At 45.0% G+C, this 12813-nt stretch overlaps 1 protein-coding gene across 4 annotated transcripts in view; it reads left to right on the top strand.

Annotated features, from left to right (window-relative positions):
• Positions 1-7478: 7478 nt before the first annotated feature.
• Positions 7479-12813, top strand: part of ELF5 (E74 like ETS transcription factor 5) — a 42301-nt gene continuing 36966 nt past the window's right edge. For 2 of the 4 annotated variants that reach the window (XM_030829014.1, XM_030829017.1), the window contains exon 1: positions 9477-9732. In XM_030829014.1, the coding sequence (XP_030684874.1) occupies positions 9707-9732 (26 nt within the window). In that variant the 5' untranslated portion in view covers positions 9477-9706. Of the gene's footprint in view, positions 7602-9476; positions 9733-12813 lie in introns of those variants that run through there. The other 2 variants (XM_030829018.1, XM_030829016.1) reach the window with 2 other exon arrangements.

The raw sequence follows: 12813 nt of genomic DNA, 5'->3' as shown, positions 1-12813 counted from the left end.
GCATAAGACCTAAATTCTTATACCATTCTGTGTTTGCAACAGACTGTTTCTCTAAACAAGTTCCCAAATAGAACCAAACTCAGGAAATTTCAGTGTATAATTTGGACATGTAAACTTTTTAATGGCCAATGAAATTGTGGAAGATGGTAAAAGATTGCAAAGACATGGTTAAAAACAAAAAACAAAACAACAACAAAAAACAAGATTATTTCAGAGTTGATGGAAGAAGAAAATCAACCAAATCTCCATAAGACACAACAGTACGGGCCGGGTGCGGTGGCTCACACCTGTAATCCCAGCACTTTGGTAGGCTGAGGAGGGCCGATCACATGAGGCCAGGAATTAGAGACCAGCCTGGGCAACATGGTGAAACCCTGTCTCTACTAAAAATACAAAAATTAGCAAGATGTGGTGGTGTGAGCCTATAATCCCAGCTACTCAGGAGGCTGAGGCATGAGAATTGCTTGAACCCAGGGGGCAGAGGCTGCAGTGAGGCGAAATCACAACACTGCACTCCAGGCTGGGTGACTCAGTGAGACACTTTCAGAAGGAAAGGAAAGGCAAAGGCAAAGGCAAAGGCAAAGGCAAAGGCAAAGCAAGGCAAGGCAAGGCAAGGCAAGGAAAGGAAGAAAGAAAGACACAACAGTATGACTCCCAGCAAAATGTAGGAGTCATATTTTATTTTTATGGGGCAAGAGTAAAAGCAGAATCAAAGCTGGTGACAAAGTCTAATTTTGCTGCCCCACACAAGTTTGTTCCTAAATAGCAGACAAAATCAGAGGCCTTTTCAATACTGAGGTCCCCATTAACGGTCAGAGGTCCCCTTGTTCATAGGTGCTGATATTCCAGACACATGATTCACAATTTACCCAGGACTGTCCCATAGTGACACATGTAAGACTTCCTACTCCCATGAGTAGGAAGTAGCAGTCATGGGCTATCCATGCCTATTCTCTCCTTCCATGCACGGCCAGGTTTCCTCTTGATTGAAAAAGCCCCCCAGACACTGCAGAACACAGTGGCCAATGGGTCTGAGCTTTGAGTTAGGTTATCCTAGGATTGAATCCCAGCTCTGCTACTTAGGTGTGTGACCTTGGGCAAATTACTAAAGCTCTTTGAGCCTCAGTTTTCTCTTCTGTAAAATGGGTATAATAACAGCCCCTACTCCTACAGCTATTGAGCTTGGCACATAATAAGCATCCATTTCTAGCAGGTCATCCCAATCCTTCATCACCCAACTCAAATACCAAATCCTACAGAAAGTTTTTTTCTGGCTGCTCCAGCACTATTAGCTCCTTTTCTCTGAAGTCCTACAGCCCCTAACTCAAAATTTGGCTTGAAATTAATTAACGCCTCTAAATATTTCTTCTTGAATTCTCTGTTAGGTTATCTATTCCTTGAAGGCCACAACTAGGTCTTACTCTTTTTCACATCCCTCTTATTGATATTAAATACTGCCCTATTGGGTTTTTCATTGTTGTATTTATCAAATTCACATTTTAACATTTCTGAGATCAGGACAAGCTTTATTATCTATCTGCATATTTAACATAGCACTTCCTCTAAGACAATTGTTTAAATCGATGACGTATCTTATAACCAACAACATCTTAGCATTAAGTCTTGGTTGACTGATGAGGCTAGATATGCATGGATCCAGCATCACTTCTCACCTCCCATGCTCCATCTTCACATCCTTCCACTCCCATCTTTTGACCAAGGACATGCCTATGGGTGACAATCGGCAGGAGTGAGGTGTTTAATCTAGAGCTATGGAAGCCAATGTGTGTGGTCACACACATTATCAAGCTGCATGTGTGATCATTCACACTAGACAGGTGAGGAAACAGGTTCAGAAAGTTACCTTCTCCCAGCAAGTCCAGTGTTCACTTGCCTGCAGAAAGAGTAAGTGTTTAATAATTGTATGATTGATAATCTATTGATAACCTTCATTAGCATGATTCCCAGATTCGTCAAGCTAATTAGCCTGATGGGGAGGGACCGCCCCATTCACTACCCAAGATTCCAATGGCAGCACCATTAGCCCAGTCCGCCCTCTAACAACAGTATGGGCTGGCCATAGGAGTCGTCCATTCCTCAGACTACCATCCCAAACAACTCTCTCAGAAAGCACACCTCATGCCTGCCACTTCCTATGTGTGGTAGGAAAACATCTAAAGAAAATCCTGTCTTCAGGAATCCTTCCTATGAGAAGGGTCCTCTTGGTTGTGCCTCTCAGATCTGTGCCTTTATAGAGGCATTATGGCTTCAGATTCACTGGGCTTACCCAAAATATAGAAACCTCTAACAGGTTGACTTCCAGTGTCTTTACTGGAAGAAGAAAGACCAGCAATATGGTCATGCAGTTGCATCAACTATTTCACAGACATTATCATAATTAAACCTATAACTATAAAATCATATTTTTGTTACAGATTTTAATGAAATCAAATTATGTCGTTTTCTATTATAATATTCCCCATTGACTTTGCCATTGTTTAACCTCCAGGGTGCCTTCAGTACTGGAAATAACAGAGACCTTTAGTGTCCTGAGGCTCATAACCAAGGAAGGGTTTTTAAGGGAGCCACCTAACTGTTGCTCTCAACTGAATCGGGGCTTCTGGTCAGGAAGATGGTAGCACGAACAGCTAAAGAGTGAGTTGGATGTAGGAGCATGAGGGAAAACACCCAAAGAGGAAACAAAGCAAAGAAAGAAATCTGACCAATCAATCAACCAACCAGTTGACAATCAACCAATGAGAACTGCTTAAGCACCTACTTTTGCACAAGTCTGTGCAAGGCATTTTGGGGGACAAAAGATTTATGACTCTTGTCCTTGCTTTCAAGGATCCTACCAGCAATTTGGGATGTCTAAGAAAATTAGTATCTCTTCAACCTAGATTCTGCCTCACCAAGAGGTACCAAATGGTAGCGTAATGGTAAAGCTTGTGGACTCTGGTGCATAAGCTCCATAAATGGTGCATTGGTGTATCCTGCAGAGGCTCCTGTGCTGCTCTGTGTTCCACGTGCTATGTGATATTGGGCAAGTTACTTCAACTCTCTATCCCTGTTTCCTCATCAGTAAATTTTAGGTGATAATAATGGTACCTACCTCGGAGGAATGATGTAAGGATTAAATGACTTAATACCTGTAGCAGTTCTTGGCACCCAGTAAATGCTCAGCAAATGGTAGCTATTATGATTATTCATTGTGGAAGAGGAAGGGCAACATTATCCTACTTGTTATGGTAATGCCCAAAGGTTGGGGCTCTCAACCAATATCTGTGTCTCTCTCTATAGCCCATTACAGTAACTGTCATTTATTGAAACTTACCATGCACCAAGAATCATAGTAGTAGATACTTCACTAGTGAGGAAATTGTGACCCTGCAAAGCTGATAGCTCATCTAATGTCTCCCAGGTGGCAGGTGCTAGGAGTTTGTTGTTATATACGCCCACTGACAGAAATCTTTTTGCTCTCAAATATTTGAGCCAATAGAGCATAGAAAATTGCATTTTCTCCAACAGACTCTTTTCTAAAAATAATATGAGAATAATAGTGACGGGGTCTAATCCAAAGCCAGTGCATTTCACCATCACACTGTAAATCTCTCCTTCCAATGGTATTATCTATGAATTTACCTAAACTTGTTTTTCTAACTCGCTTTTGTTTTCAGCCTGTGCTGCCTCTTGGGATGGTGGTGAAGGTGGCAGGTTGAGGGAAAAAATAAGTGACAAAGAAATGTTGACCTTGGTTAAAGAAAGCAGGTTCTAGGAAAAGCATCTGAGATGTGAAGCCTGTTACATGTAGTGAAAAGAATAGGATGGAGCCTCCAGCCTCTGTCAGATGGTATGCCCTTTAAGTCACATGATTTTATGATCCATGTAGGTATTCAGTGCATTCTTGATCCCAAGAACCATACTAGGCACCAGATTCAGTGAGGTACCAGAATTTCCACTCTATACTAACAGACAGATTGTGCCAGCAATAGCCACGAATCCTAGAAAATCTTGAGCCAACAGAGAGGGATGGGCCACCTTTTAGGGCAGTGTTGAGGCCAGAGCAAAAGATGAGAGGCCAACTTAAGCTCCTGTTTCCACAGCTTGCCTTTAACATTGGTCAGGCCTGAGTTCAACGCAGGTTTGGCCACTGACCAACTGGGTGAGCCCCAGCAATCGTGGCACCTCTGTTTCTTTGTCTTAAAAAAGAAAGTAGTGATAGCTACCTCCCACAATAATTGTGAAAACTAACCAAGGAAATACAGGTGAGTCATCCTAGCACAATACTTGGTACATCATAGATGCTCTTTAGGTGTGATTCTCTCCTCCCTATCCCCAAAGAACTGCCCCAGGAGCACCCAGAAACTGGTTAGCACAGCAGTTAAGAGGATGGGCACCAGAGGCAGGCAGCCTAGACTAAAATACTTGCTCTACCACTTAGCTGTGTGCCATGAACAAGTTACTTAACCTCTCTGTGCCTCAGTTTCCTCGTCTGTAAATTAGAGATGATTAGTAACTTCCTTGTCGAATATGTATGAAAATTTAATGTAAGGAATATAACAGGTCAAAATGTAAATAAGCCACACTTAGTTAGGGCTGCCTCTGCTCCTCAAGTTTTCACTCATTTAATTCACACAACAACCCTACAGGAGATGTATTCCTTTTTTCCCATTTTACAGATGAGGCAACTGGGATGCAGAGATGTTCAATAGGCTTCCCAGACTCACCCAGACAGCAAATGGCAGATCAGAGATTCAAACTTAGGAAGTCTCCTTCCAGAATCTGTTTTCTTAGCCACTGTGTTACAATTATAAGCCCAGTTAGTGTTACTTAATATTGCTGTATAGCCAGGACACCAGAAGCAGGATAGGCTGGGAGTTCTAAAATGTCTCATTCCTCCTTCTGCCCCCCTCCCCCCACCCTAGTCCTTTTACCTTCCTCTTCCATCCCCAGGCCCCATTCTTGTTGTCATTCAACACTCATAATGCAGTTCTTAGATGCTTCATGTTCAATATCATCCAAGATCTCCACTCCAATCAAATTTAAGTTTAAAGTGATAGTTAAACTTAATTAGAGTCAAATTCCTCTTTTATTTTGGGTTTATCTTAATCATCCCTTTTATCCACTGGTCCAGAAGCCTGTAATTTCACACACGGGCACCCAGAAATGCTATATTATTCATTTGGGACCATGAGACAAACAGAGTTCACGGTCTTATACATCCATTCTCAGAAGAGTTTTACACTCAAATAATTGAATCAGTTGGGCAGCCACAGCCCCTGGGGAAAAAATTGAGCCAAGAGAGTATAGAAAAAAATATAATTTCTCCAAAAGTCTCTCTTTTTTTTATTTTTTGAGATGGAGTCTCACTCTGTTGCCTGGGCTGGAGTGCAATGGCGCGATCTTGGCTCATTGCAACCTCCACCTCCTGGGTTCAAGCGATTCTCCTGCCTCAGTCTCCTGAGTAGCTGGGATTACAGGTCTGCACCACCACGCCCGACTAATTTTTGTATTTTTAGTAGAGATGGGGTTTCACCATATTGGCCAGGCTGGTCTCGAACTTTTGACCTCGTGACCTGCCCGCCTCAGCCGCCCAAAGTGCTGGGATTACAGGCATGAGCCCCTGTGCCCAGCCCAAAAGACTCTTTTCTAAAAACAGTATCAGAATAACATGTTTTCCCTAAAAACCTCTCCACTGAAAAGAATGTATATGTTCAGAAAGAAACACTGGTAACATTTCAGAAACCAGTGACAAGATAGGCCAGTGCCCAACAATGGAAAACACAGTGTGTAGGACTATCACAGTCCACAGTCCCCTAGAAACCAAAGAGGAAGAGAAGTACGGAATTTTAAAGCATGAAAGAAGCCCAAAGACCATGTGATCCAGTTACTTGCAAACCCTTTCTAAGGGCAGATTCTTTTGTTCAAATGAAATCTTACCCGGAAGATTTACGTAAAAGCTGAGATGCTCTTATTGAGTCAGGAAGGAACGGGGTGGTCTAGAGCCTAACCCACTCTACTCCACTCCCATCCTCTCACCCGCAAAAGTCCTTGTAAGGGCTCCAGGGAGCCCCTGGGGTTCCTCAAGTCGCAGTTTGAAAAAGTCACTATTTCAATCCCACTTCCTCCTTTTGCCACTGGGGAAAAATGAAGCCCGGAGAAGTCCAGGTTACCCAGCCAAGATAAAGGCCTAGGCAGTCACTTATCTTTCTTCAACAATTTTTCCATGATGACACCCCGAATCCTCTCATGAACTGCCTTTTGTTTCTGCAAGCTATATGTGTATTTGTATTTGTGTGTTTGTACCCATGCCCAGTGATCCCAAGAAAACATAACAAACCAGTCCCTGCTTTCGCTTTAAAGCTTGGAGTCTGCCATTTGAATACAACATCTCGGCTGCCCAAGAGGGCTAGAAGCAGAATGCAAAAAGGCACGGGTTTATAAATACCTGTCTCATAGATGACCTGGGACACTGTGCTTCACAGCCTAAATTAGGCAGAGTTTCTGTTGTCACTGAGAAGTACTAAAAAGCGGGCAGTTCTCAGCGAGACACCTGAGAGCTGGCATCCACATCAGGCCCCCTGGCCTATTAGCTTTGGACACCTGACTGGGCCATTAAGCCTCTTCATTTCTCCATCTGTGAAACAGAGGAGGGGAAAGGGAGGAAGCCGCTGCATGGCTCATTACATCCAAGTGTTCGAAGTTTAATAAGTTAACGTGTCTGATGCCCTGATGGTGCTTAGGGAGAAAAAGTGGAAGAAAAGGCCCTAAAATAGTTCTCCAAGCTGCCTGTTCCCTTCACCTGGTTGGAAGGTGTAGGTTGGAAGAAATAGCCAGGAGACATCCTGCTGAACGTGCCCTATCAAGGACAATGCCACAGTCATCATAGCTAACGGAGGGCTTGCCTGGCCTCCTGCGAATCTCGTAATAGCCATGAGGAGAGACCCCATCACTTACATTACACTCAGGAAGCCCAGAGATGTTAGCTACATTTTTCTAGGTAGCACAGCTAGGAAATGATGGACACAGGATTTGAATCCAAAGGCAACTAGCTGCAAAACCTGAGGTCTTAACACTGGACCTATAATGCTCTTCCTTCTCACCACATGGGAAAAACGGAGAAAGACATGATCTTACAAAAGCACTGGGCTCAGCCAGCCTGGGAGAGAGGCAGCGCAGACCGGCACCAAGGTGGAATCTCTGTGTTTCCCCTCCAGCTTGCACAGAGGAAAATTCCTCAGCAAACGCACGATCCCGCAAGGCTCCCAGGGACGAGAATTTTCTGCTTGTTTACTGAGTCCCCTGGGCTGGGAGTGGGGGGTTGCAGGGCAGGGGTAAGCTGGGCACAAAAGCAGGATAAAGGTAAACTTTCTGCATATGAGAACCATTTCCCCCCCTCCCAGGAGCAGTGTCACACTGTATGTCACCGTCATCAAAGGGGCTGTGCGTAAACCTGAAAAACCAAACGGACCTGTCTGTAGGTGTCACTTATATCACAAGGCTACAGGTGTCTTTATTTCCACTGCACGCTGGTGCTGGGAACGCCTGCCTTCTCTTGCCTTGAAAGCCTCCTCTTTGGACCTAGCCACCGCTGCCCTCACGTAAGCGCCTTTTCTTTGCTTTTTTGGATGAATCGTAAGGGGTGTCAGGGCTCAGAGGCTCGGCCTGGGGCCTGGGTCTGCTCATCCATCTCCAGCTCCAGGGCCGGCACCTGCGCTGGGTGCAGTCCCAGGGCCTCCGGGAGCTGTTTGACACGGATGTGACGGCTTGCCTGAGAGAGACCTGTTTGCCTCCGCAGGCCGTGCGGCCACCCACCCTCCTCACAGCCCCTACTCCCTCTGGATCCCTTAGCTGAACAAAGGGGAATTAAGAGAACGCGCCCAGGCGCTCAGTTCTCTACCCTCCCTAAAGCTTCTTTGGGAAGGGAAGCTGGATTTGACTCAGAAAAATAGTCAGCTTCAAGGAAAGCCCCCCACCTACCCTTCTCCCCTGGCTGAATTCCTTTCCCCACCGGCCTGCCCACTGTCCCCCACCCCCTCGATACAGAGAACTGTCTTATTATAGTTTGGGGCATTTTCAGGAATTTGTACAAAACAGTTTTAAAAGAAACCCATTTGCCCTCTGACATCTCCCCAGAAGAGAATGCTTCCAGAAAAGCAATGGTTAGGGTTTTTCCACTGTGTTCTCAGGCCTTGTCAGACTCTGCAGTGTGTGGGGTTTCTGTGGGGTTGCCCCCTGCTGACAGCGACAGGTTAACACAAGCTCCCTGCTCAGGCTGAAGCCGGGCCCGCGTGTGGATGCCTTTTGTACGCCCGAAAGTGTGTCAGACACAACTAGGTGCAATCGCTTCATGTTACAGATGAGGAAACTGAGGTCAGAAAGGCGAGATGACTTAGGGAGGCAGCTCTGTGTTTCAGTCTAGTTCAGAGACCCAGGGAAAGGGGTGGTTTGCCCATCCGAGTGAACGCTTGATTCTTTTGTCTTCGTGTTCTCTGCGATACTGTGTTTCATAGTCTAAGGTATTCTCAGGCCGGAGTTTTCAGTTTGGTCGTCTCCCTTTTTCAGAAGTCACCAGAGTAGCACATTTTTAGATACATTGTTGATGGCTGATGTTTCCCTCTAAAACAGGATTGAATATATGTATTATTCCCCGTCCTTTGCATATATTGGATTGCATGATTTAAAAAAAAAAAAATCCCCATTTTGGAGATGAGGAAACCGGAGTTCAAAGAGGGGCATGAATATTTATATACCACAGCTATATGAAAAAAAGCTTAAGAATTTCAGCAGGCTGGGCAGTAAGAAATGTGCCCCATGTTCGCGGCAGCAGAGGTAGGATTTAACCCCGATGTATGTAATCCAAAACTGGTAAGCTTTGCATCGAAGCCTACAGCAAACTACATGGCATACCTTTTTGGATCTTCGCTGCACCTTCAGAAAAACAGCTATAAACAAACCAACACACAAACTCCCTAAGCGAGCTAAAGAAAAATGAGGAATCACTTGACAAGAGGTCAGCAAATTGGTTCTCACAGCTGCTGGGATTCCTCCCAGAAGAACAAACACTCAAGCACCCAACCCTCAATCTTTCTTTAGCAGTAAGTGTTGAAATACTCCACTGGGTTCTCCTCAATGGGCCCCTTCTTAGGGAGGTCCAAGGGCTGGGAAATTGACCCTCCCTTGCTCACAAGGCTTGGGAAGTAGTGGACATTTGGGTATCACTGAGGCTTTAGGGAAGGAAAACCGATTTTCTTCCCAATGATACCACTCAGAGGGTGGGGTTGAGGAAGCCCAATCTTGGCCCCTTTTTTCTATATTTTGCACCCTATGGCCTTGTTCTGCACAGTGATGATTTGGCCCGTAAACAGCCAATGTGTAGATGCTTAATTGGGCCAATTTTTGGTCACATGCCCAGAGCGAAGTTGATGATCACCACCAGTCAGGAAGGAATTTTCCTCCTCTGGCAAACTGGCCAAGGGTGAGTGGTTTGCTCCTTCCCCTCTCTCTGGGAGGCTGAGCAGGGGTGCCAGGTTGCTCAGGCCATGGGCGCCACACCTGTTATTGCTGCCTCTGATCTGTGTGACGCTGAGAAGCCCAAAGGCCTGTCCATCCGACTCGGTGGACCCTCTCTGTGTGCATTTGGTGTGTGAGCCAGCTCTGAGAAGGGTTCAGAAGCCACTGGAGGCATCCGGGGACCTCAGCTTCCATGCCATCTCTGCCTCACTCCCACAGGTACCTGCAGCCAACTTTCTCATGTGTGAAGTGAGCCCACCTGATTCCTCCACCTTGTGTTAATCATTCTTGAGGCTTTCCTACTTACTAGGCAGCTAGAATGATGACTACATTTGGGGGAAACTGATTCCAGCTTCCATGGATCTACTGGTGGGCAGTGAGTGAGGGTCCAGAGTATTTAAGGTACCCGGCTAGCCTGGGCAAAGAATATCCAGCTGTCCTGAGGTATCTACATCCAACTGGGGTAGAAGGCAGTGGGCACAGGAGAAAAGGGAGAAGAGGAAATCAGGGAGCTTTTTCAGCACTAAAAGTTCAGTCTGTATGTGTAGTGGTTGGATTTTCCTCCAATTTGGTGGACTTGCTTGACCAAAAAAATGCAAATATAATCAATGTGTATGCATATGTGTGTGAGTGCCCAGGTTTGGATGTGTTGGCTCAATCAGGTGGGTGACTGCAGAAAGTCACAGAGTTAGGGCAGACCTTGGGGGCTGTCTTATCTGTGTTCTTGTTTAGTAGTTGAAGAACTGAGATTTGGAGAGGGGCAAGAGGCAGAATCATAACTCCAGGCCCAGGGCTCCTTCCATGATGAGCCAGCTAGTCCCTCACAAAATGAAAAGTATGTCCAGAACAGCAGGCCAAGGGACCTCCCAGGAAATCCCTGTCTGTTCTGACGCTGACACTAGGTTGATCTATCACAGCGCTTTTCCACCTTTTTTTTTATCACTTCTCCTAAGGACACTTTTTAGGTCATTTTTTTCTTAATCTCCACCAGAAATGTGAGTACCAGAGATAAACTATACATCTACTGTAGACCTTTGGAGCGTGATAAAACACTGTAATTAATAACTCAGTTTTTTGACTCCCAAGAACCCATTTTTGTCCCCTAAAGAGGGGGGCAATATCACCCCCCTTGAGCAGGCCTGGCCTAACCTCAGGCCTGTGTTCACATATCCCTGGGCCACAATGTTACTTCTGAGAAAGGGGGCTCCGAACATCTGCCTTTTCCCACCCATCCTGCTCTACCTCCACTAAAGAAGTCCTTAAGAGCTAAAATGTTCAATTATTGCAAGGACCTTAGAGGGCCTAGAGAAGAGAGGCTGCTGAATACAAAGCAGCCATTATTCTTGAACTCTCACACCTACTGCATGCTGGCTAAGTAGCCAAGGTCTTTTGTGGAGAGCCCAGAGTTAATAACACCCACTCCTGCTGTAATAGGAAAAAATAAAAATAAAAATAAAATAAAAAACCACCTTTTTCTGCTTTTATAAAAGGTATTTTTTCCCAAAGCAAGAAATAATTATAGAAGAAAAATAGCATGCTGTACACCTGAGAAGGCCGTTTACAAAAACTTAATGGATATAATTTGCCTTAGAAGGAATTACCAAAGGGAATCAGATACAGCGTCGTGTATAGCACCAGAGAGATTACAGATCAAGTGTGTGGGCCGGTGTAAAGAGGAGAAAGAATAACAATATTAAAGGAGGTAAAAATACTATTGATCAAAAAATATTTCTAGTTTTTATATAATGCCATTCAATTTACCAAATGACCTTGTTTTTTTTAATACCAAATGACTTTTGAGAGCAATTAGCGAGGCATAGATGAGGAAAATCTCATTCCCACTGTTGTGTTTTGTATTTGATGGATTCCTTATTGGACACAGAAGACCTGGGGACTGTTATGTTTTCTTCCATGTTGAATTCACGTCTCTTTTCTCCCAATCCAATGAAGGTCATATCACAGGCCTGCCATCCTCTTCTTTAGTTTTCTGAGCCTTCTGGCCCAGAAGAAAAGGGATATATTTGTCTTCAGCCCTCACTTAAAGGAACTTTTCTGAAGTCCAGTCCAGAAAGCAGAAGTGGCTTTCAGCTCCTGAGGCCCTTCCCTTCCTCATAACCACTCACCCCATCCCTCAGCATCCTACCCCCCCCTGCCCCCCCACACTCAGGATATAAAACCAGCCAATCCGTGGGAAAATCACAGCCCAAACCCAGGCAGCCTTGACATCTGTTTGATTGGGCTCCCAGGAGGAGATCCATGCCCACGATAATCTGCAGAGCACATTAACCCTCTCCAGGCATCAGTAAAGAGACTTCCCAGCAGAGTCTGGAAACTCTCGGGTGATGGCCCAGAAAAGGTGCCTAAGTGTCAGAATTCAAACTCAGTTATATATTTACATCTGGAGAGGAGTTCTCATGCACGTTTTTGTTGTTGTTGTTGTTGTTGTTGTTTTTGAGACAGAATCTCACTCTGTCACCCAGGCTGGAGTGCAGTGGCATGATCTCAGCTCACTACAACCTCTGCCTCCCGGCTTCAAGCGATTCTCATGCCTCAGCCTCCCGAGTAGCTGGGATTACAGGTGTGCACCACCATGCCCAGCTAATTGTTGTGTTTTTAGTGGAGACGGGGTTTCGCCATGTTGGCCAGGATGGTCTCGAACTCCTGACCTCAAGTGATCTGCCCACTTTGGCCTTCCAAAGTGCTGGGATTACAGGCATGAACCACCGCACCCAGCCTCTCATGAACATTTGATGGTGATGATGACGGTGGTTGGAAATTTTCAAGCATCTGCAAAGAATTGACCTTTGGTTTCAGAATCACACAATCCTGCCTCTTAGTACTGAGGTTTGATTTGCTATATAAGTGTGCCTTGGGGCTCAATTGTGTTTTCAGAAAGAGAAGCAGATGGATTGAGAGTCAGAAAACTAAGGACCTCCCTGCCACTTAACTCTGGCATCCACTGGCTATGTGACCTTGAGCTAGTTACACAAATTCCCTGAGTCTCAACTTCCTCAACTGTAAAATGGTGGAGGCGAGGAGGGAAACTGGACTAACTCAGTATTTTCCAACACGTGGTACTCACATCAACTGGCAATGTGCCAGATGAATCTGGTTAGGGGTTGCAAACTTTTTCTTTAAGGGCCAGGTATTTTAGGATTAGCAGGCCAAAAGGCAAAATCAAGGATATGATGTAAATATTTATATAACCACTTAAAATGTAACCACTTAAAAATGTAAAGTTTTTTTTATTTTTTATTTTTTATTTTTTTGTGAGACGTAGTCCTGCTCTGTCGCCCAGGC

The sequence above is a fragment of the Nomascus leucogenys genome, chromosome 15 (assembly GCF_006542625.1).
Source record: "Nomascus leucogenys isolate Asia chromosome 15, Asia_NLE_v1, whole genome shotgun sequence".
Lineage (NCBI taxonomy): Eukaryota > Metazoa > Chordata > Mammalia > Primates > Hylobatidae > Nomascus > Nomascus leucogenys.
Note: the sequence above shows the minus strand (reverse complement) of the source record. Positions and strands in the feature narration are given on the sequence as shown.